This window comes from Polyodon spathula, chromosome 22, assembly GCF_017654505.1.
Source record: "Polyodon spathula isolate WHYD16114869_AA chromosome 22, ASM1765450v1, whole genome shotgun sequence".
NCBI lineage: Eukaryota > Metazoa > Chordata > Actinopteri > Acipenseriformes > Polyodontidae > Polyodon > Polyodon spathula.
This window is the reverse complement of record NC_054555.1, coordinates 10,881,130-10,908,468: the sequence shown is the minus strand read 5'-3', so window position 1 is coordinate 10,908,468 and position 27,339 is coordinate 10,881,130. Positions and strand designations below refer to the sequence as shown.

The following is a 27,339-nucleotide window of genomic DNA, read 5'->3' as shown; positions in this document are numbered from 1 at the left end:
CTCAACAAATGGCAGGCAATACACCCCTTGGAAATGAAGTGCAAAATTCTGTTTTAAATGTGACTTACGAATGTATTCCTCCATACCACAGTGCCCAGTTCATTCTGAGACCAGTGGTTTACAGCATTATTTGTTTCCTGGGTTTGACTGGAAACAGCTTTTCTCTCTGGACCTTGCTCACCAATAAGAATACCACCATCTTCCGTAACCCCTTCATGATAAGCCTGGCTGTCATGGACCTGCAGTTTGCCTTCTGTTTGCTGTTCAAAGTTATTTACGATGCAAAAGGCAGCAACTGGATCTTTGGGGAGGTTTTTTGCAAAATCTTCCACTCTCTTTACATCGCCAACATTTTTGGCTGCCCGTTGATCCTGACCTGCATTTCCATAGAGCGTTACGTTGCCTTAGCCCCACCAACCAGGACTCTCCAGCTGCATAGACAAGCCTTCAGAATCACTCTCTGCTGTTTCATCTGGGTAGTGGTTTTAACAGCTTGTGTCAGTTTAACTTGTTCTGGAAAACTGACCAACCAGTTAGATAAAGACAGAACCGCTTGTGGGGAGAGTTTCTCTCAAGTCGAATGGATTAATCGCATAGGGATCATGAGCATTGTTGGTTCATGCATTGGTTTCTGTGTTCCTTTCCTAATACTGGTTATCTGCTACACTGTGATCGCCAGGAAGCTGAGCAACCTGCTCGGCGAGAACCCAGCTACTCTCAACATCAAAAAGAAATCCATGAGGACCATTCTGATAGTGATCACTGTGCTGACAGTATGTTTTCTTCCTTTTCACACTATTAATATTATCAAAAGCACACTGAAACTGCTGAAGTTAAATAGCTCCTACAACTCTTTCTGTACAGCGTATGCAATAATGGAAGCAGTAACAAGTTTCAACAGCTGCTTGAACCCTATAGTCTATTACTACCAGGCTGAGGGCTTCAATTGGATGAGTCGCTGCTGCCATTCCCAGGGTGAACTTGATGAAGCAGCTAACATGGAACAGAGAGACAGCCACAAGCATGCCACCAGAATTGACAACATCCCAGTTACAAATGCCCCATAAGCTGTGGCCATATGCCTAATCAGAGGGGCCAAGCACTGTTATTAATTACTCTTATTACTGTCAATAGTTTCTCACAAACGATGCTCCAAAATCGACATTTAAGATGCATCCTTCGTTGTCAGGGAGATCTTGGAAAAACAAAATTTCCATTGTGATTTTCATACCTCATTTCAGAGAGTATAGATCTTTTTATATCTGTTTGTAACTTGTGCCATTGCCCAGGCTCTGTCGTCTCATTTTTTATTAATGTATGGCCTATAATAAAAAGCTTTAAGAATCTGGCCCAATATCATGCACAGTTTTATTGGTAGAAAGATATTTGGTTTGTACAGTGATTGTTGTGTTTTATTTAGAGAATTATTCAAATATAACAAGACATGTTGAAAACATGTGGTTTTAAATAAAAGTAGAAATCAACAACATATTTTTTGTTATGAAGTCTAATGTCTTTGAGCTGCGGTAGAATCATTTATTATGTATGTTTGTTTTTGTAGGTATTGTCACATTGTCTTTGCAGAACATGGATAAGAGTACTTCACAAGATCAGGGTAAAGGAACTGGTGATTTTGACTTCAGCGATATTTATATATGCTCGTTGTGCAACCATGTCCATTTCACGCTGTCTGCTGCGTACAGTGTCATTTTCATCCTGAGTGTGACTGCAAACATCTTTTCACTATGCAGCTTGCTCAAGAAAAGTAATGTCTTGCTTAAGCCCTTTATGATAAGACTGGCTGCCATGGACCTGCGTTTTGCTCTGTCTTTGCCATTTATTGTCATTTATGAAGCAAATGACAAGGACTGCAGCTGCCCCTTGATTCTCATCTGTATTTGCCTTGAGCGTTACATTGCCATAGTCTATCCAGACAAGCCTACAGAATCCTCAATACCATTCCGGATATTGCGAAGCGTATTCAATTGCCACAGCCATAACTAGTTTCAACAGCTGTACAACCCTGTACTGTATTATTACCAGATGATGGGATTCAAATGGAGGATGCCCTGTAGTACTTCCCAGGATGACCTTGCTGAGCCAGTCAATGACACAGAAGTACAGAGAGAGACCCCAGACCTCACCACCAGAACTACAGCCAAGGCCCCATAACACTGGATGTCAACAGAATTACTGTATTTAGGAAACACTTTCTGTTTAGGAAATGTTGCAATTGGTAATATAATTAAACTAAAATGTCTCCAACACAGTGAGTATCATCAGTAAGTTAAATTACCTTCTCATGGCTCCAAAATAATCCTCATTATACCTAGAGCAAATTCAGGATAAAAATCTCATCTACAGGCAGTGCTTTATGTGTATTAAGTTAATTAATATGAGACCTAAATCAAAGGCCTCGCTTTCCATATTGTACCTTCAAAAAACCTTGGTTTTAGGCCTCACTGCAGTATCATAAATTTTAGTAGCCAGAAAATCTCTCTGAAATCCTCCATAGTCCCATGATTGGGTTGGAGATAGATGAGGAAATAAACATGATAGGCAAAATAGGTACTAAAAGGTCCTTGTTTACTTCCTTTTGCTATGCTGAATGATACCATTGTGTATTTTTTAAATGCAAATGCTGCTCCCAAATGCTCCTTTATGTGGAGTTTTTAATGGACCTTACTGCACAAATGAACATTACAAGGGTAATGCTAAATATTCAAATGTTTCTCTATCTTGTGTAATCTGTACTGGGATTTCAATCTGTGCACTGACTTTTGTCTCCATTGGAGAGCTAAACATATGTTCATACAAAACATCATGTGGCACCTTCTCTTCAATTGAATGGGATTTGTGTGTTTCTGGAAATTCATTGTATTGGTTTCTTCCTGGGTTTCCTTTTCCCTTCCTGCTAATGATCATCTGTTATAGTCCAGCTACTCTAAGGCTAAAGAGAAATCTATGAGGAACATTGTGATTGTGATCATTCTGCTGTCAATTTGCTTCTATTCCACACAATATTTTATCATTAGAATATTTCTTGCCAAAATAACCACGTTCATAGACAGTTTGAACAGCTGCCTTAACGATATAGTGTATCATTTCCAGGTTGTGGTCTTCAAAGTGAGAACGCCCTGTTGTCTGTCCCAGGAATCCCTTTCTGAACCAGACAGCAACAAGGTACAGATCCCTAACCAGGTCACTGGTGAGATCCAAGCAGTCCATTCCCCAGTAATCCTCCTGACTTGGAAGTGTGTAGCTGTTCTGAATGTTGGTACAAAATATTACACCCAGCAACCCTGTACTCTCTGAAATCAATGCTTGTGAAGCATAATTCAGGGGGAGAGACTTCACTTTCCCAGAGTTATCCATCTCACTTCCCTTAGGGTAGAAATTCCCAGTATTCCAGTCAGCCAACAGTGCTTGCTAGATTTCTAACTAACGATGTCTTTAATTTTGTAATAGCTCGATTATTTTCAATATGGACCAGCATATCTTTGTACAGTATATTATCAGGAAGATCATTTTTTCAAATCATTAGTTTATTTAATATGTTTTGAATGTACCTTTTTGCTGCCTTTCTGGACCAGATTACAAGGGTTCTATAAATAAATGCATTTGAAAAATGCCTTAGAGTTTCAAACAATTTTGTTTATGTCTTATAATAAAAACAATGCGATGAATATCTTTTCACTGCTCGTTTGTATATTGTATACTGTGAATACAGTATTAGGTATACAAACACTATGCTTTAGTATACATCTGTAAATGCAGCCACTTGTGGTTTGCAGTAAATGATGATTTTAACCTATATATCATTTTTATTACTTTGTTTTATAATTTAAATAATTGATTCTTTAATGTTGGTAATGTTTGAAATTTCACATTCATTTTCTGTGCTTCTGTATTTAGTAATATACATATATATTATTCCATTTGTGTTTAAGTAGAGGGGCTCCACTGCAGTGCTGTGGATCTCAATACCTAACCTAATTCATTGATTGATACATTAGTTTGACAGTTAAAATTGCCTTAGTCACTATGTTATTTAAACTGGCTGGGTCCAATCACTCGAGAGAGGAGTCAAAGAGACTGTGCACCAGGATGGAGCTGGTGACTCTGTAGCTTTGCCTTAGAGACTTTTATTCCCTGTTCAGATAAAGAGCAGTGTCTGTGTGAGTGTAACTTTTAAGGAGTTTGTTTTCAGGGGAGATTAAGGTTTCAGGGTCAATTGCAATGTTGTTGTTAAACTGGTTTGAGGTTTAAACCTGAAAACAAAACCTGCTTTATGGGCTCAATTTTCAATGTACAAATTTAAACCACAAGTTGTAACTTGTACATACCATCTGTAGCTTCAGTGAGCCTATTTACAGGGTAACCTAAATGCACATCATGAGGTCTTTTTTGTGTTTGGGAGATAACCTTATAGGTCAACTACAGGTTGTCTGTGTGTCTGTCTGTCTCTCTCTCTCTCTCTGTGGATTTTCTTTAAAATTTTGTATAGTTTACACTTGGATAGTCTAGCATGATGTATTTTGGTATAATATAATGCCCATATTATATTTTGTTTGTTATTTTGGATTCCACAATGCTTGAACGAATGTGTTTGTGTAGTTTTAATGGAAAGCAGTTAGGCAGCATTGGAAATTTTAGTTTTAATACCAACATTCATCGCACCTGTGCTAATGCAGTGCATAGAATTTAAATAATCTGCTACTTGGTCTTGATATAGGCTGTTGAATATTGCTGCAGTAGGAAACCTTGGGAGACTTTTTTGGACCCAAATAAGCCTGTAATGTATCTATTGATTGCATTACGTTGGTTTAAGACTTGCCAATTAAGGGGCTATGTATTGATTGCATTATGTCATTTAGATTTAAACCGTGTATTTGATATTTAGGATACTGTCACTAATTATCTGCATAATAAAAAGACCTTGACATGTATTCTTGTCTCCTCCATTTTTTGTTGACCAAACCAACCAACTTCAAAGAACCTGCTATTAATCATGCTAGGGTTAATTTAAAATTTATTAATATGTTTCTGGGTGTGGCCTGTTCAAGGTGGCAGTCTGGCTGCTGGCTTGTCCTGTTAAGGGCAGGTCAGATTGGGTTAGAGAGTTAATTTAGTAACATTAATCTTTTCTTCAATACTTTAGACACCAGCACCTCCTGCTGGGGTAGTCCTGGCCCTACATATTGGGTTATATTACAAACCTATACATATAATTAGGTTATAATAACCTATTCATAACACAAGAACATCATGCTCTAAATAAACCCAAATATTTAAGGTCAGTGAAACAGTAAAAATGTGTAAGTTAATTATATTTTCATTCAAAATGGGACACATGTGTCTGAGGAAACTTGTTAGGTCTGGTTTGTATACCAACCTTCTCCGAGCAGTAAATGCAAAACAGAAAGCACAGAAAACAAACAGAACGAAAGATTATGCAAAGCACCCTAATGCAATGACATCATTCATTACACAATCCTGGATCTGAGGCTAGCTTAAAGCTGGTATTACTATATTAATTTTTACTTTAGGTGGACAAGCCAACCAAGAGAGATTGTAAACAAACCTATTCAGTTCCCGAGTAGTATCCATGTAATCCATGTGGATTGACAAGGAACTCATTTTAGTTGTGGTTTACGCTGCTAATATAGGCAATCCTGTTGAAATAGTTTAGGGGCCATAATTACTGCATCAACATTTATATCAGCATTAATTCAGAGACTGACTTGCCTTAAACTCAGATCTACCAGTGGGACAAAGGTATTACATGTACATCTGTGAAAGAATGTTGAAAGGAACCACAAAAAAGAACCAAGAGTTAATATCTTGGCAAGACAAAATAGTTTAATAGAACAAAAAGAGTCTGACAGTAGCTTTGTTTCTTTCATTTCAGTTAGAGAATACAGGTTAAGGACTTATGAATAAACACCGTGTAACACTTTTTTTGTTCCTGGGTAGTATTTAGAGTATAATCATAAATCTCAAAAAACTACTCACTTCTAAATATTTTGTAGTCATTTTTGTATTACTTTAGTATAAATACATGTTAATTTGGATTCATGTTGTTTTCTGACTGTGAACGAAGACACAAATTCGCCCGGTTTCCCATTGGAAATAGTGATATTTTGAAATATCACTGTCCTGGTCACAAAAGCAAAGTTTGTGGGGAATAGCAGCCATTTTCAATGCTTTTGAGGCATAAGCAATTAGGAAATAACATTTACTACCCAGGAACAAAAATTGTGTTACATAGTAAATTAAAAAAAAAAAACTACTTATCACCACTGTAATTCTAACATTTATATTACCATACTGTCTGCATTGGCACACTTGTGCTATTGCAGACAGATCTAGCAGAGCTGCTACAATTACATTCCAGGAAAGACTTGTATTGAGAGCCTAGCCATGACACCACTTTAGGAATATACTTTTCTGTTCTGCTTTGCAAAGAAAAGCTTGCTTGTAATTAATAAAAGGCATATTAATCTGTTGCTTACCTTCAGTTAACAGTAATTTGTAGTCCTTGTAGATTGCAGCATACACATGTAGTGCAGTACTTAAATTGGGCTACCATAGTCATTAAAGGAAGAAAAAAATATATACCACAGTTGTTATAATGTAACTTACATCCTGTATACCACACTGTGGATAAGGTGCATGACTTTGCAACCTTGTGTGTAAAAATACCCCAGTATATGGTATTGACTATATGATCCAAGTGTACTGCATACCTCATTATGCAATCCTTATATAATAAACAGAAATCCCCTAAAATGTGTAAACTATTTATAAACTCCTAAAATTATGGTAAATAAAATTGAATATATATACACACACACACACACATAATATATATATATATATATATATATATATATATATATATATATATATATATATATATATATATATATATATACACACACACACACACACACACACACACACACACACACACACACATTGTAACCGACCTTGCAACTCACACACGTTCATTGCCCTTTTCAAGCAGGACCCAGGAAACAGAAATTGATTTTTCCAGTGGTTAGTAAACACAATAAACAAACAAAACAAACAGCTAGCTCTCACAAGCACTAACTACCACACCCAGGAACCTAACTACAACAGAACAGGTAAGCTGTTTACCTGTAACACACATTAACAAAATACACAAAAAGGCTTTTTCACACTACCTTTTTGTTTCAGTTGAAAGGACCATCAACCAAGCTCCTCAGACACCAGCAGCAGCAAACAGACTGGCTGCTCTCTTTAAATACCCTGCACCTGGCTTTTTTTTCACTAGCAAGGAGGAAATTAACCCTATCCCTGCTCATTATATAGATAGATAGATAGATAGATAGATAGATAGATAGATAGATAGATAGATAGATAGATAGATAGATATGCATGCCAATCCACTTAAGATTTTCTAGCTTAGGGGAGTAGAATACGGGATGTTTTAATAGATAAACAAAATGCCATGCTTCTTCACTTTGCAGCTGACTTTTGAGCAGTACTATATTTCCTTTTTATTATAATAGGCTTCATATATTAATTTGGGGTTTTATATGTTTGTGGCAATCTTGAAAAGAGTATATATATGTATACATATATGTATGTACTGTATGTATGAAGAGTATTTTCCTGGTTAAAATCCATAAGTTGTTTGAATGAAAGATGTTTGATGCATTTACAAAAGAAGAGCACCAAAACAGCATTTCAGAATAATTTATTTACAGAATTTGAACAGGTAACTTTCCCATTGACTCTGATTTCCTCAGTCAAGCAAGCCATGCAAGGCTGTGATCTTTTAACCATATTAATGTCTTAGCTCTATGCTCTTGAGCATCAAAACTCTGAACCACTGTGAATGATGCACATATAAAAAGAGAAGGGAAATGTGAAAAACAAACAACAACAACATCAAAATTAGTGTCATTTACAAAGCTCTTTCCTCTTGAAAGAGAATGCACTTCTGCACTTGCTGCTGGCGTGGAGGTTTTTAATCAGCAGAGGGAGCATGTGACACTCTTCTCTGTAGAACAGGTGGGAGATTTGATGATGGCGTCGTTCCCATTGAACTCAGGAGAGTCCAGCACATCGCTGACATCCTGCAAACCATTATCCATGTGGGAGTCTTTAAAATGAGACTGCAGAAAGAAAACATGTAGTATTGGTGAAGCATATTGTTACACATATACAGTGTTTTATATTTGTATTACATTTACGTACTCGTGACACTAAAAATGTACTGAAAGTTTCATTAGCCGTGACTCATTTGTCTAACAAATATTCTGTAGTTCTAAGTTAAATTCAAGTATAATACAACTATTACACAAACTGAAAACAGTTGGCCAAGGTTATATAAAATGTAAAAAAAAGACCACTACATTTTTTTTATTGTTTGTCTACCGATTGTTATTTATTTATTTATTTATTTAAATTAAGTGTGGCCAGTTATTTTACCCCCTATTTTTCTCCCCAATTTGGAATGTCCAATATTTTTTTTCCCCTCATGGCAGCAATTCCCCACACAGCTCGGGAGATCCCAAGGTTCAGTGGGCATCCTCCAATCCCACAACTGAGCCAGCTCAGGAACTCGAGAGAGGATGTAAGTAAGCTACCGACCTCTGGAGGACAGTGTCTGCTTTTGAGCTCACTGGGCGTCTGGCCAGCAGGGTGCGCTGTAGTGTGATGAGGAGAAACAGTCCCTGCCGGTTTTGATTCCCTAACCGACGGAAGCGCCAGAGCCAATGTGACGCTCCCTTCGGCATCCCCAGCGAAGACCGGCGACTCTGTACAGCCAGTACGCGAACCTGCGCTGTATGACTCACCCTGTACACTACGTGGCTGTGCTTCTACCAGGTGACCCCCTTTTCTACCCAATTTGAATGTTGCCTCAGCGCTGCAATCTGCTAACAAATCAGGAGAACTAAAGATGAACAGACGACCATAATTTCCACTGTAAAAACAATCATTTCTTTCTCCCCAGCATACCTAAGACACAAAGGTTACAGAGTTACTGAACCCCAAAGGCGAGGACCCAGCCTGGTGAGGCCACAGCCTGCCTAGTTGCTGTCTGAGGTGAAATATACCAAACAGTTTTTCCTCTCAGTGCAGCATTCTCTAAGATCAGCAACTCAGCACAACCAGGATTCAAACCACAGTCTTACGACTCACCCTACACTTCCCACAGTAATGGTTTGAAATTAAACCCCAAAAGTTTCTAAATAATTGCACGTGGGTTCTTTCTATATTCTGTTAAATGAGCTGACAGAGTCCCTCTTACCTTACAGACTGGCTGCTCCTCCAAACCGCTCTCCTCCAAGGACTCTTCCAAGGAGTTCCCAGATTCCTCTATCTTTATACGCTGAGAGTGAAGAGATTTAACATCATCTTCATCGTCTCCAATCACTGAAGGGAAATTCTGGAAGAAGAAAGGAATGAATGAATAAGGCATCCACTGTTGTTTTGAGACTCCTAAAATAACTGATGACTAACAGTAGAACATGTGGCTATTAAGGTACTATGTTTACAAAGAAATTCAAACTAGAGGTGTATGAAGAAGAGTTGCAGAAGAACATCAGGATGGCGTTCTTCTGATTGATTCTGCAAAACACAGTGCTGGTTGACTATTTTCCAATGTCCTTTATCCTTTATCCTATTTTCCAAAGATACCTCTATCCACCGTAAATAATATACAAAAATAGTGTTCTTTAATGAAATATTATGAAAGATGAATAAACTAAACTCAACATGCTGAGACAAGAAAAATAAAGGGAAGCAGGGAGAACTCACCAGCTTGTTCTCATGGATCGGAGAGGCTGGGGGAGAGATGGTGGTCTTGCTGATGGTCTGTGCCTCGAACTGTGGGCAGGCTGCCTGTGCATTGCCATCTTTGTCCCTCTTACCCTTCAGCCAGTAGGTCTCAATTTCAACATTACCCTACAGAAAGGGAGATGACAGTATCCAGTTTCATGTGCAGTTACACAGTAAAACAGAATTCAGTTTACTGGTTTCAACCCAGAAGCGTCTTACAGGCTGCAAAGAATGTCAGTTCTTGAGAGGGAGAGCAGCTGGTTGGCTTCTGACAGGAAAGAAGGTCCTGAAAGGGTGGAGGCTATTTTTCTCTCCAGGAACAGTCTAAAAGCATGACTTGCAAATTGAGATTCCCTTAGCCATGTGTAATATCAGAAATTATGTTTTAAATTAAAACATGTTTGTTATGTTTTGTCAAGAAATAGCATGGGTCAAAAGGCTTTGAAGTGCAGTAACTTACTGATGTTTGATGGTAAATAAAATCTCAGCTGTCTGTAGCCTGTCAATGTCTTTGAAATGGGTATTTCAAAACTGGGTCTCTGCATCATTTTTTTAAATAGCTCCATTGTTTTGATGTTCTTGTATTAACTATTTCATTTTACTGAAGCAATATACAAGAATACCATTGTTACAGATTTGACAATAGCTTTTGCTCTCCTCAAATTGCGTATACTATAATAACTGGCCAAAATATGGCAATCACTTGAAAATCTATAACATAAAAGAATGTGTAAAAATGTTTGATGTTCAATACAAAACGGTGTTGAGCTAAGCAGAATGGGCTCATTTTATAAGAACTCTGTGAGAGGTTACAGGTCAAAGTAAAGCACAAGCTGTCCTGAGCCACAGCTGGGCTTAAACTGTTCAGCCATTTAACTGTGTACATATACTCTCATGACATTTTTACTGTTAATTGTATTTTTAAACTACTGATTCTGAAATAAAACTTGAGGACTTTAGGTTGTTTGTCCCCCTTTTTCTATTAGGCTAGCCTCTCTTGTTAAAAACTATTTTATTCAGAGTGTAATCGTTCTAAACTGGCATAGTCTCTAATTAAGCAATCGATCCGATTGGAGGGCACTGCCGTCCGGTAGTTGAACATGTTGGAAAGTACAGTATGGGTGCTGCTATACAGGCAAGGTCAACTACCAAAGTAGTGCCTGAAACTAGTAGCTTTGTTGTCTTTTTTATTATGTTTCATTTTACCCCCAATTTAGAATATTCAATTACGTTCCCTGACCGCACAACAGCTCAGGAGAACTGAAGTTCAGTGCGCGCCTTCCAATCCCATGACTAAGCTTTTCAAAACCAAGAACTCGAGATGTTGGAGAAGAAAGGCCAGCGTTGTCCACCAGGAGCTCACCAGGCACCAGCCCAGTAGGAGTCCCTGACGGTATTGCCTACCAAAGCTAATGCCATGCTCCCTCTGGAATCCCCAACAAAAACCAGACCCCTAACTATATGATCCACCCAGCCAGCACACCACACAACCAGTTGAGCCACTCAGGGACTCTTTGTTATCATTTGAATAATTTAAAATATTTATTTTACACAATTTTTTTTAGGATTGATTTCATGTCAGTTTTTAAAGCTAGACATTCTCTCTGAATGTTCTACAGTCAGCTACTGTACAGCAGTGGTCTGCAATCCAGCTTCATGATTGGTGGATTAAAGGTATGAAGTTCCTAAACCTACTTGATTTTTAAATGACCATATAATTAGACTGCTACTAGGGGTGTTGCATTATAATCACACTCATCATACGAGTTCAGGGCTGTGTTTGAAGTAATTGGTATACACTTTTCCTATACTACACCTTACCATGCTTAGCAGGTTATGTCACAATAAATGCTCCTGTTTAAATTCCTGGTTAATAATGACGTTAAAGCTTGCACTGGGGGTATACATCAGAAACCCTTTAACGTAATTGCGCCTCACTGTAATATGCTTGAAAAACATAACAAGTTTGTCCATTAGTCATAGTTCATGCCAAACCACTTAGGAAATTGTACAATACGAGAAAATGGTAACTATAAATATACTTGAGTCCAATCATATAATTGATTATACTCCAATGGCAAGTTGTAATGGGATATATCTGACTGCAGAAAGACTATTATGGCGCACAAGCAGGTTTCCAATCATAGTACCTGTCACTCCATATTATATAAAAAATATTGTATATCAAATCCTATGAGTGCAGGAGCCTGAACTGTTGAATAAAGTGCTTGTGATTGATACTTGTATTTCAATTCAGCCCATGCAGAGCCAGACAGAACCAATCAGATGTAAATGGTTCACTGAAAGCAGCTTTAAAACTAAATCGAAATATTACAGTATAACATTGATTTCTTCCAGATATCATTGATTTAAATCTTAATAGTATCACCATTTTAAAACAAAATAAAGGTACACAAATACCTTCCTAACAGCTCCTGCCCACGGGCTGCTTGACTTAAAGTAGTTGTTTTTGTATTGTCCAGGGTCACAAATAAATAAACGGGACTGGTCACCTTAATTGTGATGGTTCCTCTGCGCTCAAATATAAAATGGCTTCCTTTCAGGTGTTCGTAGGTGGCCCCGCTTAGCTGAATATGCATTTCCTGTAGGAAGAGAAGTAAATAAGAACATGAAATGGAATTGTAATGCCTTACATGCTGTTGATAAGGTCACTGGATACTGTTGATTTAATTATACAGTACATATTTCCCTGGAAGTAACACACTGAGAAGAATCCATCACCTTTTCAGCCATTTTCAAGGAGACACCACATACTGTACACAATAATGTATAGCAGGTACCATAGCAATGAATAATAAAAGAATCATACTGTGTAGCAGTTTGAGCTACTCTAGGTTACTGTGAGCCATAATTGGAAGTTAAAAATAAGCTTAGGAGGTGTCTTATTAAGCTTAAACTAAAAGCTCGAATGGCTATAAAATACAGTGTCATTTTTTGCCAATTTGGCCAAACACGCATGACATTCAAATTTACATTGACACTCTGAAGTTATTATATTGACACAAGTCGTTATCGCCACTTATGGTTTTTTTTAATCTTTCTGATAAAAAAAAGAGCACAGCTGCAATGTTTAACTATCACACTAAAACAGCCTATTTGAAAATTCTGCTCTGCAACGTGACCACAGTGCGACCCTCAGGTGTGCCTCCTACAGACAAAGAAGCAGCAAAGTAAAAGAAATGCAATATCTCTTTACCTTCCCATTGCTCTCCATGGCAGAGGCAGTGTGCACAGTGTCACCGTAGAGTCCATAGCGAGGCATCTTGTGTCCCACCACACCTGCCACCACCATGCCAGAATGGATTCCTAAACACAGTTCACAAAGGAAAGATATACTTCAGAAAGAAGAAACACACTCAGGGTGTGTTCAGTAGCACTGGGTGTTCGGCCCAAAAACAGCTAGGCAGTATCATAGGTATAGTATATGATCTGAAGCAGTGTGGCTAGACACTTCTATGAAGCTCTTATTAACCATATGGGGCACTGCAACTTTAAAATTCTGCTAAAGGTAAAAAGACAATGAGAGCAGCAGAGTCCTGCAGTGAAAGGTCTGCACACACCGACTCGGATCTGGATGTTGTTTCCTGTGGAGGGGTCTTTGAGGTGGTCAATGGAGCGGACCATGTCCAGCGCCATGTCGCAGATGTTGTGGGCATGGTACTTGGTCTTATCTGGGGCTCCAGCCACCACCATGTACGCATCTCCGATAGTCTCCACCTGAGGACACACAATTCAGTCTGTGGAACCCACTGCTTTGAAACCGTAAACTTCTGTTTGTGTAATTATAAGAAGTGAAATAACAACTTAACAATGAGTGTGCAAGAAACTATGGCAGTCCTGGATCACTAAGAATGCCAAATCGCTGAGCGTTGTGTGATAATGAATGGTGGAATCCAGCTCTAGTAAAGCACAGTAAAAGCATGGGGAGTTACAATGGCCATGGAACTTTGTCCCAGCAAGGCAGAGCACAAACTGTACCTTGAAAACCCGGTGCTTCTCGCTGAGGGTGTCAAACAGGGTATACATCGTGTTGAGCATGGAGACCACCTGTAAGGGAGTGATGTGACTGCAGATGCGAGTGAAGCCCACCACATCACTGAAGAGGATTGTCACATCTGGGAACACCTGGGGAAGCACAGAGCAGGGGAGTTAGCATCTTAAACACACTCCTTGTGCAATGGACAGGATAATAACGCTAACTGCTGCTGCTGCTTCACAGGACACCTGCTTGTCCTGATGTGGTGGTTCATGGCATGATACCATTAGTATGTCAAAATAGCTACCTGCAGCTACCCTTGTGTCCCATAATTCAAAACCATTGTATTGCCATACATTCAAAACCATTGTATTGCCAATGTACACACACTGCAATTCCATTGGCAATCATTTGCATTTATTCTGTTTTACATGGAATTGACTTACATACTTTTCCTTGGACAACCTTACTATTGGTTACATTATGTAGTGCTTGATAAAGGTCAGTGAAACCAACCAATAGTACGTTTGCAGTTTTGCTGTCTGGTTATTGGGCGGAAGCTCAGGTTTACCTCACATGTGTGTACAGCCGGCTCCCCTTTTCGCAGCCGCTTAGCAACCGGCTTTGGGATCATCCTGTAGAGTAGGTCATCCGTCTTCTTCATCTCATAGTCCAGCATCTTCATGCTCTCCTCCAGCTTACTGGACTTTTTCTGTTCCTAAATCAACAGTGCATCATGTATTGTACATACAGTGAATTCCATGACAGTAAGACTGAAATATATTGCAGTATCCTGCTTTTCATTAGCTTTAGTACAACGCTCAATTTCGGTGCTGCTGAATCTTCCGTGCTTTAAAGGTGATATTGTACCTGTATCAATGCTCGCTTTAGCTCCTCAGACTGCTGTGTCCCCGCTAGCACTAAATCTCGACTGGAGTCATGCATGCTCAGATCATTGATGTACAGCCCGGTCTTAAACATGGCACTCAGGCTTTCCATTCTATACAGGGAAACAGAGAGCAAACCAAACATCAATTTGCCTAACATTGTTGATTATAATTATTGTGTAATAACAGTTATTACACAGTAATTATATAGCTATTCGCCCCCTTAATCTAAAGAGTAACCAACCATGGTAAAAACCATTGAAATGGCTGTAAAATGTAGACAGACCAACGCTGTATAAACTATACTTCTAGCAGTATGTCTTACACAGGTGTGCCCAGGAAGATGATGGACTCCCACTCAGGCATGTATCTCATCTGTCCTTTCAGCTTCAGGCATCGGCTCCCATCTCCCCAACTCTCTGTTGCGTTTGCGCTGTTCCCGTCTAAGAAGAGTATTACAAAACACAAAACGCTCAGCAAAAGGAAGCCTATTGGTTTTCCTGTCCAAGGGATTACCCGACAACTTCACAAAACAAAGGAGCTCATGCCCTTGTAAAGAACTGCTGTTTGCCCTGACTGAGGATCTAAGCCTCTGTCTCCAAGCTACATTTTGTATTACTTACTTTGGTTTGCATTCATTTATTTATTTGTTCGTGTTTGGAGAATGTTTGACCTTGTGAAACATTATTTCTGGTGGCCTGTTATACAGAGTTAGGCTTTGGAGCACACATTTCCAGCTTTTGTTTTCTATACTGTGTATCAAACTGGTATATACACAGCCTTTACAGAAACTAGATAGACCCCAGTCAACCAGGGTGTTAACGACTGGTCCCACAGACCCTGAGCAATAATACTATCAGATTGCCTTATAGTAACATAGAGATTGCAAACAGAAACAGAAGCACTGTTTGCTGGTCTCCTTCAGCGCAAATTGACTGCACTTAATCAATTCACTTCTGTTGCTTTCTGTGTTCAAGTGGCATGTTACATTACCCCAGTCTCTTGTGTGCCAGCACCTGCTTGCTGTGGAGAGCTCAGACTGAATAGCTGATTCATATGTTTGAGCAGTTCTATTGACCAGTGCTGCCAGAGCTGGGACTCTGATATCAGGAATACTGGATTGGTAGCAGCACAAGCACAGTGCCCACTTAACCTGCAGCCAATTTAGTCTCGGTTCCCATACACAGGTAGGCTGAAGCTGTCTGCAAGGTACTGACGAATTGATCAGTGGTCCCCTGAGGTGCAATCTGAGGCTTCTAAACTCATATGCATGTAGACTACTAAATCTATGCTTGAGGTCAAAGAGATTTCCTTAACTTAGTGTAGTACCATGTATCATGTTTTAAAATTAAAATGTATTCATCAGGTCTAACATGTGCTGTTTTGAAACCCATTTTAATGGAAGTGCTTTAAGGTAAGATGTATTAAATTATTTTGTTGGGTATAATCACTTTAATACATGTTATTGACTGGATTGTTTTCAAAGGGACACGGATGTGAATCCATTGTTATAAAATAGCATCGTCAGCAAATCCCATACAACACAGTGGAGAGACTCAGGATGTGACAATACCTTTATAATCATCTCCAATGATGGACTGAAATGCCATGAGCTCCACATCCACGTCAGCAGTGCGGTTTGCATTCTCGTAATCAGAGTCTGAAAGAGGAAGTCAATCAAAGGACCCATTCAATTCAATGAAATAAGTTCATGCAATAAATAGTTCATGTGATTTATTGATTTGTATTTATTAATGTATTAGAAATTAATTGAGACGCATGCAGCTTGTTCGTATGCCAAGCCAAATTATCATGCAAAGATATCTCAGATTATATTTTAAGATATGTTTTATTTAAGATATTTCAACATTATTAACAGGTATCTTTAAATGAATAGCAGATATCTTATTAGTAAATTTGAAGACATCTAAAATCGATTTAGGGAGCTCTGCAAATCAATTGAAGATATCTAAGATTAACTTACAGATCTTTTAACCATTAAGGGATATTTTAAAATGAGCATTTTGAGATACCTTTAATGCATTATCTTCACTTAATTTGGAGATATTATCAATTATAAGACACCACTAAATTATTTTTTGATATCTCAAAATAGCTTCCTGTGCATTTCAATGCATCTCTAAAATACTTCCTGGAATGCATTTGGTTTTCGTAGCCTCTTAGTGGTCATTACAAAACCTCTACGTTATTTGCTCCAGTCTGCAGTGTAGTCTGGATGAATGGGAGAGGGTCAGGAATCAGCAATATTCTGATTCGGAATATTCATTGCTCGGATTTATTATGCTTTTTCTCCAGTGCAGTTTACTACACCTCAACGTGAAAAAAAAGGCAACAGGCAATAACTACATTATGAATTACATTGTAAATGCACAACCGTGTGTAAAACAATGTCATGAAAAAGACACTGAAGAAAATACGTAATTAGACACGTTATTCACAACAATGTTTTTATTAATAGAATTCAATTTGATATTTATGGAACTATTCTGTACTCTTGTTAATGAAAACACAAACAGTTTCAGGAATATCAAACTGGATTTTCATAAAAAAGAGACTGAAAAAACAACTTTATTTAAATAGCACATGAATTTCTGTGACTAGAGCCTGCTGTTGCATTGTAGCTACCCAACAAAAAGTTTTAGCAGCACTCGTATTAGCATTTACAACTGTTTATCTCTCACTCTTTTTATTTATTAATTAATAAAACACATGAAAGTGGACTGCAGAAAAAACACAGTAAATCTCACCCATCACCTTATGTCCAGCTAAAAACTCCATAAGCTAATTCACAATGGTGAGGAATCCACATCATGCACCACCTTTCATTATTAAGTAATTAATAATAATAACAATAGATGGATGTGGTCCACAGACATTAATCTAAATTGACATCTAAGATATAATCAGAAGGCAGTATTTCTTCTATAAAGAAGCTAATTACTTTGCACACGGTTCTGAAGGTTCCGCTCTCTCTTCACTGGCTCCTTGGACATGATCTCGAATAAATTGTTGGGGTGTGAATTAATCTGAAATCAGTGGAAAGACAAGAGTAACTGTCATTATAGTGTACACCAAAACTGTGGTTCTCAATCAAAGCATTGTTCAAAAAAATAACACTGAACCCCAAGTGTATCATCAGCTATTCAGAGTGTCTGGGCTCATGTAGCGGAACTTGCCAGTTCATCAGGTGAAAACAGTATTTTCAAAGGGATGCGCCAGTATGTAACAGTCAGTGGCTATTCCTGGAATACACATTTGCTTTTGCCAGGCATATTGTAGAATACAGCCCCATCTAGTGGACATGTGGGCAAATGAGTAACAACTAAATTAAAAGAAAATACAGGCTATGATTTTGATTCAAGGTCTGGAATAATAATTAATACACTTTTATATATTTTCTTCTGACATTTTAATAGGCCCTGTCCATAAAGCTTGAACTCACTAGCTATTTAAAAAAAGTAAAGCCTGATATATGTTATGTTAAAGCATTTTAGATAGGGACGACTATCTCAAGCTAGAAAACAAAAGGGGTTACATGCTCAAATTCACTGATACATTCAGAAGTAGAGCTGAACTAGTTAACTGCCATTTCCCTTGGAGAATGGAAGAGATTTACAAACCATATTCCAGGTGAACTCCGCCAGGGGGCGTGCCAGTAGAAAAGCATCATTAATTTTCTTTCCGTCCAAATCAGGGAAAACTGTGGCCAGTCCTGAGCCAATGTTATGCACCACCATGTCCTAAAACAGCAAGGACCCTCGTTACTGGTTATAGCTGTTCAATATGACTTAATGATCCCCTGTCCTTAAAGACACTTTCCCTTATAACGCCCTTATCATTATTCACTATGAAATTCCAGCATTGAAAACACCAAGGCAGTGGTTTAGTGAGCTATTGGAATAAATTTGGTCATGTCATCCAGAGACATAGGACAGGCTTAAACCCATCATCAATTATCATGCTAAGGCTATGGGTTACTATACAAAGGAGACAGAAGGAACACTCAGGACAGTCTGAGCTAGTGAATCTCCTCTACAGATCTCCCTTGCTCAATGGAGCTGTCCATCCAGCATTGCTCAGAAAAGTGCTGAAATGTGTGGCCAAATGAGGTTTAAGAACAAAATCTGTTTTTGACTGCAGATTTATTGAATTTCCATGATGCATAGACTTTATAGGATTCATTTGTTTAAATGGTGTATAATGAAATGTGAAATAAATCCATTATTTAACATATATTGAATTCTTCCTCTGCTAGAATATATGAATGCACTGTTAAATGCTTTGAATATATTTAGAATTCTTATCAAGTATATGGCTAATCATTTTCTGAACACACTTAACTAATTATAAAATTAGCTACTAGAAATCAGATGCTAATACTTGTAACCTACTTAATGTTATAACCTTGAAATAAACAAAAGTAATTAAACAGATTTGTCTGATTAATTTTTGAATATTAATTAAGCACTGTTAGAAATAACATATATTAAGTCAATGGGGACTATTGATTAAAATATTAAATTAGCTATACACACACAAATAAAAAAGGATATATTTAATTATTAAGTTAATACTGGTATTTTAATTGAATGTATTTACATTAGCTGATAAAAGTTAGACAATATTTTCTTTTGAGTAACTATAATTAATGTATATACTGTACTAAGCAATGTGTTATACTTAATTTACCCTAGATAATCAATATTAAGCTATAAATATCTGCCACAACAAGCAAACAGTTAAGAGATCTTTAAATTATTTAGAGATACCTTGAATTCATTATCTCCACTTCATTTGGAGATATTTTTCATTACAGGATACATCTGAATGATTTCTTGTTCATTTTGAGATATCTCAAAACAACTTCCTGTGCATGTTTTACTCCTGTTATCAAGTCGTCTATGATAAGGTGTTGTGATCTAAGGTCAAGAGAAGCTCTTGAGTTGCAGTTACCAGGCTCTATTAGCGTCACCCAGATCAGTGTCACTAGCATTGTGGCAGCAGGGTTTAGTGAAGATCCACTGTGATCCTTTTGTAAAATCTTTCTGTAGTTTATTTGATTACATGATGTTAAGTAAAATACCTTAATTATGTTCATATAGGTTTTTTGGTTTGTTTTGTTTGATTTTGTGTGTGTGTGTGTGTGTGTGTGTGTGTGTGTGTGTGTGTGTGTGTGTGTGTGTGTGTGTGTGTGTGTGTGTTTGCATCTCAATCCTAAAATTGTACATGATGCAAAACATTTGGCCAAAGCTGTAGAATGAATTTTAGAAAAGCTGACAGTTACCTGGCGGAAAACGACATTGAATGGAAAGACATCGAAGAAGAAATCACTGGTGATGGGCAAGATCTCGTGTTCCTCCTCATCCTCCTTCTGGATGTAGCGATACGCAGAGTTATCAAAGTTTAACCTGCAAAAAGTTAGCAGGACGGACATCGGCATGAGAAAATAGATCTATATTTCTAACTCCAGAAGTTTCTAGACAGTACTCAATGTAAACATGCCTCATGGAAATGCGTATGTTTATCGAGAGATTCAGGCCTGATAAACAACCCCCCCCCTTTGTGTTACAACACAGTCAATGCAGCTCTATTAAGTGAATCTGCTCATGTTGTTATAGAAAGTGGAGAGAATTTTGTCAAATACTTTTACAAGTTACATACAATACAATTAATTATATAATTCTGGATGAAGTTTACAGAAAGATGGCATGATTTATTTGAAATAGAATGCATTCTAGTTGCTGTTCTCTGCAGGTGTGGGTTTGCTTTGCTGTTCCCTGCGATCTCTGTTCTACCTCATGGTAACGTGAGAATAGTCCCCCACCAGCTGCTCAGACAGAACCTCCACATGGATGTCTGTGTCGTAGAATTGCTTCCCCATCTGCCGCAGCTGGCCCATAGCATAGTGCAGGTAGCCCTTCCGCTTGCTCCTGCAGACAGGGCAGGAGACATAAAATAAGATCAGCTTTATCCATTCACTTGTTTACAGTACATACAATTTCAATAAGGCTGGGGATCACTTGTGAGCAAATCCCAGGTGATCCCTTAAACAAAAAAAAAACAACAATTAGGATATTGCATCTTCCATCATCTCTACACCACAGGTGCAATTTAGGAGCAAAATGTGTCAGAGGGCATAGCATTTATACATGTATCTAGAAGAAAAATAAACTAAATTATATTTAGTTTTCTTGCATGTCTTTGTTAAAATATACCTTCATTTTGACATTTATGGTTCCTTTTTCCAATTTGAAATATTTGTGCACTCACCCACCTGCTCCAAATACACAGCCAGGTAATGAAAATGCTTAATTCGGGGCAGGACTATATTCAAGCACAGTAAACATTTAGTAATATAATATATTTTAAACTGCAGTTTTGCTCATTAAACACCAATTTTAAAACCCTGAAATCTTGGGTGTTGATTTGGTTTTGTATTTTGGTAGTCTTTGTGAAATTTGGCAGGGATGGGGTTAAGAACTCATCACTGAAGAAACAGAAAAAAAAACTCTCCAGTAGCAGACTCCTCCTGGCAGCAGAAGGTGAGAGCTGCACTTTGTAAAGCACGGAGAGGCGTGGAGCTCAGGTACCTGTAGTGCAGAGTGACTCCAGTAGCAGACTCCTCCTGGCAGAAGAAGGTAGGAGGCTGCACTTTGGGGTAGCTGAAGCGGAGATACTCATGCAGGTTATCCAATCCGTTGACAAAGTCTCGGACATGCCGACCCAGCACCTACAACAAAGAGGGGCTGCTTCAATGAAGGTTTACTGAATTATACCATGGTAAAATCAGACCAAAGTGTAACAAAATCACAGCCAGTGAATGGTAAAGCTCAGATTTACAGGACTGGTATAAAGTTGCTTGTCTCTGAATATTACGTACATCCTGTGGCTTATCCAGGTTGCTGGTACTGGCACAGCACAAGCCATGTGGGACACAATGCAGGAATAAACAAACTGAAGCTGTTATGTGCATAATGCATGATTAATTAACTATGAGCAGTTAAAATGCTGTGTGTCAGCATCATGTTTATATGCCCTAAGCAACTTTATTTAGGTGTTGATATACCCTAGGCATCTTTATTCATATCATTCAAAGCAGTGGGACATATTTCTTTACTGATTATATGCACCCACCTTTAATATTCTGTCATATCCGTACTTCCCAACAAACCCTAAGAAGTAGACCCCCCAGGAGTTCATCAGCTCATTGTATGGGGTGCCAGTGACCCCGCTGGCTGCCTTGGCGATGCGGGGAATGACACTCTCACTGTACACCTGCAGCGGAAGAGGACCAGCATGTATCAGCAGCTGCACCTTGCTGTGAGGAGGCAGAGTTGAGCCTGTGCTATGTGCATAGGCCAGTCAAACTGCAAAGTAAGTCTTTGGAATTTGATTGAGTTATTCCTGCAAGAACTCCATCCTTATCCTTATATAACTCTTGCATTCTGCATCTCGCTTCATTCTCCTTCCAATAAAAGGATTTGGTAAACCAACCACTGCTTAGCTAAACCAGTTATCCTCAAAAATGAGCCAGCAAGACCACAGAGATGTGCAAGTGATATTACATGCAATACTGGTGTTATTACTAGTCTGTGCTCTGCTTTTCTGTATGAAGGATTATTTTATGTTACTTTTCAGAATAAGAAGTTTGCTAAATGTCAAGATGAAAATGATCACGCCATCGAAATATACATTTTCCCATGGCCAAATAAACTGAGCTTGTATAATTTATTTCTGGGACCCAGCACAGTTCTATAGAGAGCTGAGCGTGTGATTGTGTCTTGCTGCTGCTTCTGTCATTCAGGGCCCTCCTGGGAGCAGACCAGAATGGATTTTCATCCTGATTAAATGAGAAAACTTGAAAGCATGCAAAAGACACCGGGAAATACATTTACAGCGTGCATTTCAGCTTTCTGAAAAAATAAAATGCCACTATAGAATAGCCCATTGAAGCAAGATATACAGGATATTTTCATTTTAATAAACAAAAATCTAAAAACGACATATTCGTTGTGTGAGACCATTTAAACGTAATGGTATAGGAAATCTTTTTTTTTTTTATTGATGATTAATGACTTTATTATGAACTCTTTATTACTTGTTGCCTCGCACTAGCAGAACTGGTGAAGAAGCAGTACACTCATGAGGCAGATGATTACCTGGTGGGTCACAAAGGAATGCAGTCTGACGTCTGCTCTCTCCCGAACCAGCTTCCACACATCGTCTCCATACGACTCCTTGATAAAATCGTGCAGACTCTCACAAAGCAACCCGTACATCATCAAAGCGGCTGCCAGAGACTGCACGAACAGAATGGAGTTCACTTCAAGCATTGAAACATACACATTGTTTTCTTTTTTGCTGCCATCTAACAATACAGAGCCCCATTAAGACTACATAGGCACAGGGGCTGGTTCTCAAATGTAAAAATGAACACAGGTTGAGTAGAATGCCTAATAAATGTAGTGTTCTGTGTTCTACTTGTAAGACCGACGCATTACATAATTTTTAATTAAATTACATTAAAAATATAATTGTCACACACCATTTTAGGAGGACTTGTATTTCATCTTAAACTTTTAACAGCGTCCTGTCAAATCAACTAATGAAACAGCAGTGTTGGGGAGATGTCAGGTGTTTCTGTAATCTGATTACATTTTTGAGTAATCTGAAAAGTAACGACATGTGGTAACACATTGCACTTTAGGTGAAAAAAAAAATGTTGCATTTTAAAAAATATATATGGCCAATGCCTATCATGGAAATTAGAAAGCACTTCAACAGTGCAAGTCAAATCTTAAATGTCACAAGAATGCGCCATTCATATCACCTTGCTATAAAATAGCATCTGAGGAAACAAGTGATAGCTGGATCTTCATACACAATTTTAAGCTGCAGTGTACAGAAGTGTGTAGCTGTAGAGCAATGTATATACATGTATTTCCATTTTCACAAGATAATTATTACGTTATACTATAATACTTATGCTAAATGTTTCCCTTTTCACAAGATCATTATTCAAAACCAGTGCCAGTATTTGTCAGTCCCAAATCTCCACGTACTCGTGTCAGACATCCCATTCTTGATTTCAGACCCAATAAAATAACTTTCTACTTCGGCCAGGCCTAATCCAAAACAGAATCGGATTTTGTTTAGGGGAGACCGGGGTCGATTATCACACGGGGTTGGTTGTTACAGTGCTCATAACTATCAAACTAGATGGCGCAGGCAGGTGATATGAAATGTGTTCTATTGTCTGGAACTCAACCATCTTGAAATTTGAGATCAACTCCATCTAACATAAAGGTTAGCACATATATTTTTTTGTTTTTTTTCATACCCAAAGTAAAAAATGTATATCTTGTTATTTATGTTATAACTCTTAGTAGTATTGGAGTTTGGTTGAACTGGTGGTCATGTTAAATAGAACCAGATACTGTCTATCTTTTGGTGTAAAAACAAACCCAGTAGGTTGTCCCAGTTACTGAGAAAATTCACTTATCGCATAAAGTCTGGTTGGGGCAGGTTGTCACATCGTTTTTGGGGTTGGTTGTCACATGTAAATCCTATAGGAAGAAGTCTAATTATTCTTTCAACTTTTTTTTACACCAATATGTGGGATATGTCACCAGATAATGCTCATTTTAATTATTTACTGTTTGTTTTCCGGTTCTGTGGAGGCTGAGATATTATTTTATAGCGTGGGTCAACATTTCAAATATATAAAGGTCTATATTTTATTTTTATTTTTTGTTCACATTAAAAGTAAAAATACAACTTTTTTTCTGTCATTGTACACAGTAGAAACTTTAAGTTATTTAAAAAAAAAAGGTTGTCACAGGTGACCTGCACATTTTCAACCGCCTATCATATTTTGTAAACCATCAATTTGTACGCGAAAAGTTATTCTTCAATATAGCGAGAAACTGAACCCCGCAGAGTGTCACCAGTGCGGAAAACAGTAAGGAAAAAGCGTGACAGTCAATCCCGCGGTCCCTACTACATCAGCCGTGCGTGACAGTCTCGCCTGATTTGTGAATTTGTACTTGCGCTGGTGAGATATTGCATTATTTATTTATTTATTTATTTGTTTATTTATTTATTTATTTATTTATTTATTTATCTGGCAGACACGATTCTTTATCCAACATAGTATCATTATTTAACGTTTTTGCATACTTGCGTAATATTAGTTTTAATACTATACAATCTGTGAGATCATATCACTTTGTATGCTACTTAGTATTTAATACATACACTTTTGTTAATATTAATAAATTGTTAAAAAAAAAATAATAATAATAATAATTTTAAAAAAATTAAAAAGTCAGCCTTAAAAAGCTTCAGGTTCCTGTTTCGTTTTTAGCTGTCTGGACCTCCACTTTGTAGAAATGTATTTCAACGTCTAGCTTGGGACTTAAATAAATAAATAAATAAATTTTAAAAACGGTTAAAAGTTGGATTTGCTTTTTAAATGCAATTGCTTTTCGACCAAAAAGTAAGATTAGGATGTGTTGTTATTTTGCTATAGATGATTAGCGTCATGGTTGCTACTTTTAGAGAAAGGGAAACAGATACTTGCATTACCTGTTGTTAGGTTAAGGAAATATTTAAACGAAAGATATCTCAGGGAATCCAGCGAAGACGGTGCTAGGAAAGCACGTGGATGTGTTCAGTGTGTGCGCACAGTAGATATGCCCGGAGTAGCAGACGCCCCGGTGCCTTTTTCAGAGGAGAGATAAACCTGCGATCCTATCTCTCAGTAACAGTTCGGCAAAACAGACACAAATACGCATTGCTAAACTACTGAGATTTCACCAAACATTTTCTAACAAAATCACTGGTCACGCATGGATTACAGAAATAATTCCTTCCACAATGAACACCATACTATATCAGCTAAATCTCTTTACACAAGCAAGGAAAGTTGTTTAAAATAAGATATATATCACTGCCTAAAGCTATTTATAAATAGAAACCAACATGTAAGTAAAAAAAAAAAAAGAAGAAAAATACCTGCAGCAGACTCTGGGGTAGTAGCTTAGGGATATCTTGGTTGACTGATTTCTAAACAGCAAGTTGGACAATACATGGTAACTAAAACAGCAAGGTTTTTACAGTGACCTCATTTATACACACCCACATGTTGATAAGCACCTGTCACTACCTGGTGCCTCTTCACATGTAAAACAATGACAGTTATAGCACTGTATGACACAAACAGACTGCAAACAGATGCCTGCCCAAAGTGCTTATTTAACAAGTACAGCAGCTCAAAGACCAACGTGCTGCACATTCCATTTTATAGCAAATATTGCAAATAATCCAGTGGTTTAAATGGATTGCTATGGGTGTTTCAAATGAATATGACAAATTGTTTTTAATGCATAAAACTGCATTTTAAGGCGAATATGTTCCTATAACAATGGCAGTAAATCTTGTATCCTAACCTGATCTGACATTGAGCCTGCAGAGTGCCACAATCATGACCGCCTTTATAGTAACAGATTTACATAACATTTGAAAGTGCACAGCTTGGGCTGTTACCTTTCTAATGCAGTCAAATATCAGAGTGTAATGCCGTCTAATTAGGGATCTACCACTGAACCTCAATTCACTGGTGTCTGTTTACCAGTGGTTTTGCCTCAGGTGATTTTTATTGTCAGAAAGCAGAGCTAGTTTTCGTGGATTTGTGTTCAAACTTCCTCTTGCTTTTACCTGCATCAGCAGCAGGTTGTAGCTTCAAGTTGCAGCTCACGAAGCAATGCAATGCAAACAGAAATATAAAAAGTTAGTTGACTTTATTCAAATTTAGATTTTCATAAACTGGTAGAGAAAGGAGCCTATGTGAAAGAGTATAAGAATGAACCAAAAACAACTTATAACTACCTCTAAATATATAAATTGAATACAGTTCTATGTCTTTAAGTATGAGGTTCTAAGTATGTTCTTTTTTACTGAGTACGTTTTTACTGATATTTCGCAGATCATCTGACCATCATTCTTTTCACCTTTATGTTACCATCTATAGGCTAATGGAAATGCCTACTAAACTGTTATTGCCAGTGCTAGAGTGTTGGCAAACTGAGAGACATTTACCTTGAAACACTGCTGGTGATGTTTTCTGTTTATCAATCAAGTACTGGCTCTTTTTGTGCATGTGAAATGTATTTGTCAGTTTTCTGAGTACATCTGGATATAATGACTGGAGAGTGGATTAGGGCCTCCCCTCGCAGAAATGTGCTTCCGTGCTGTGGGTCTCTCGTGCTCTTTTAGGGATGTCACCCAGCCAGGATGCCCATGACACATTGACTGCTTTTTGGATTAGAGGAATGTCAGCAGGACAAGTATTTAAAAATAAAAACATTAGAGGTGGATTTAATCAGGAAACACTGTGGCTGCCTTATGTTCCTGTACTATGACAGCTTTTATTGGCATGTAGGTGAAGTGAGCAGGTGTTTCTACAGTTCAGAGGAGCTAATTGGACGATAAAACAATGGCCTGTTTGTGGGCAGACCTTTAACCTTTATATCCCTGCTTACTTTTTTAATAACTTTTTACTGGACCAAAGTTTATCCAAGCTTATTTATATACAGT

General features: G+C 37.9%; 2 protein-coding genes across 2 annotated transcripts; one reads left to right on the top strand and one right to left on the bottom strand.

Annotated features, from left to right (window-relative positions):
* The first annotated feature begins 8 nt into the window (after positions 1-8).
* Positions 9-1,067, top strand: LOC121297528 (cysteinyl leukotriene receptor 2-like). The gene has a single exon (XM_041223880.1). The coding sequence runs from the start codon at positions 9-11 to the stop codon at positions 1,065-1,067; it is 1,059 nt and encodes a 352-aa protein (XP_041079814.1).
* A 6,732-nt stretch (positions 1,068-7,799) lies between these two features.
* On the bottom strand, positions 7,800-25,832 carry LOC121297499 (soluble guanylate cyclase 88E-like). Its single transcript, XM_041223847.1, has 19 exons — positions 25,759-25,832; positions 22,902-23,042; positions 21,877-22,017; positions 21,333-21,472; positions 20,538-20,672; positions 20,027-20,150; positions 18,363-18,482; positions 17,684-17,768; positions 16,295-16,381; positions 15,047-15,164; positions 14,705-14,834; positions 14,406-14,552; positions 13,837-13,983; positions 13,419-13,575; positions 13,055-13,164; positions 12,351-12,440; positions 9,817-9,963; positions 9,308-9,445; positions 7,800-8,168 (listed from the first exon to the last, which is right to left on the bottom strand). The coding sequence occupies exons 2-19, from the start codon at positions 23,022-23,024 to the stop codon at positions 8,025-8,027; spliced, it is 2,283 nt and encodes a 760-aa protein (XP_041079781.1). The 5' UTR covers positions 23,025-23,042; positions 25,759-25,832; the 3' UTR covers positions 7,800-8,024.
* Between the last annotated feature and the right edge of the window lie 1,507 nt (positions 25,833-27,339).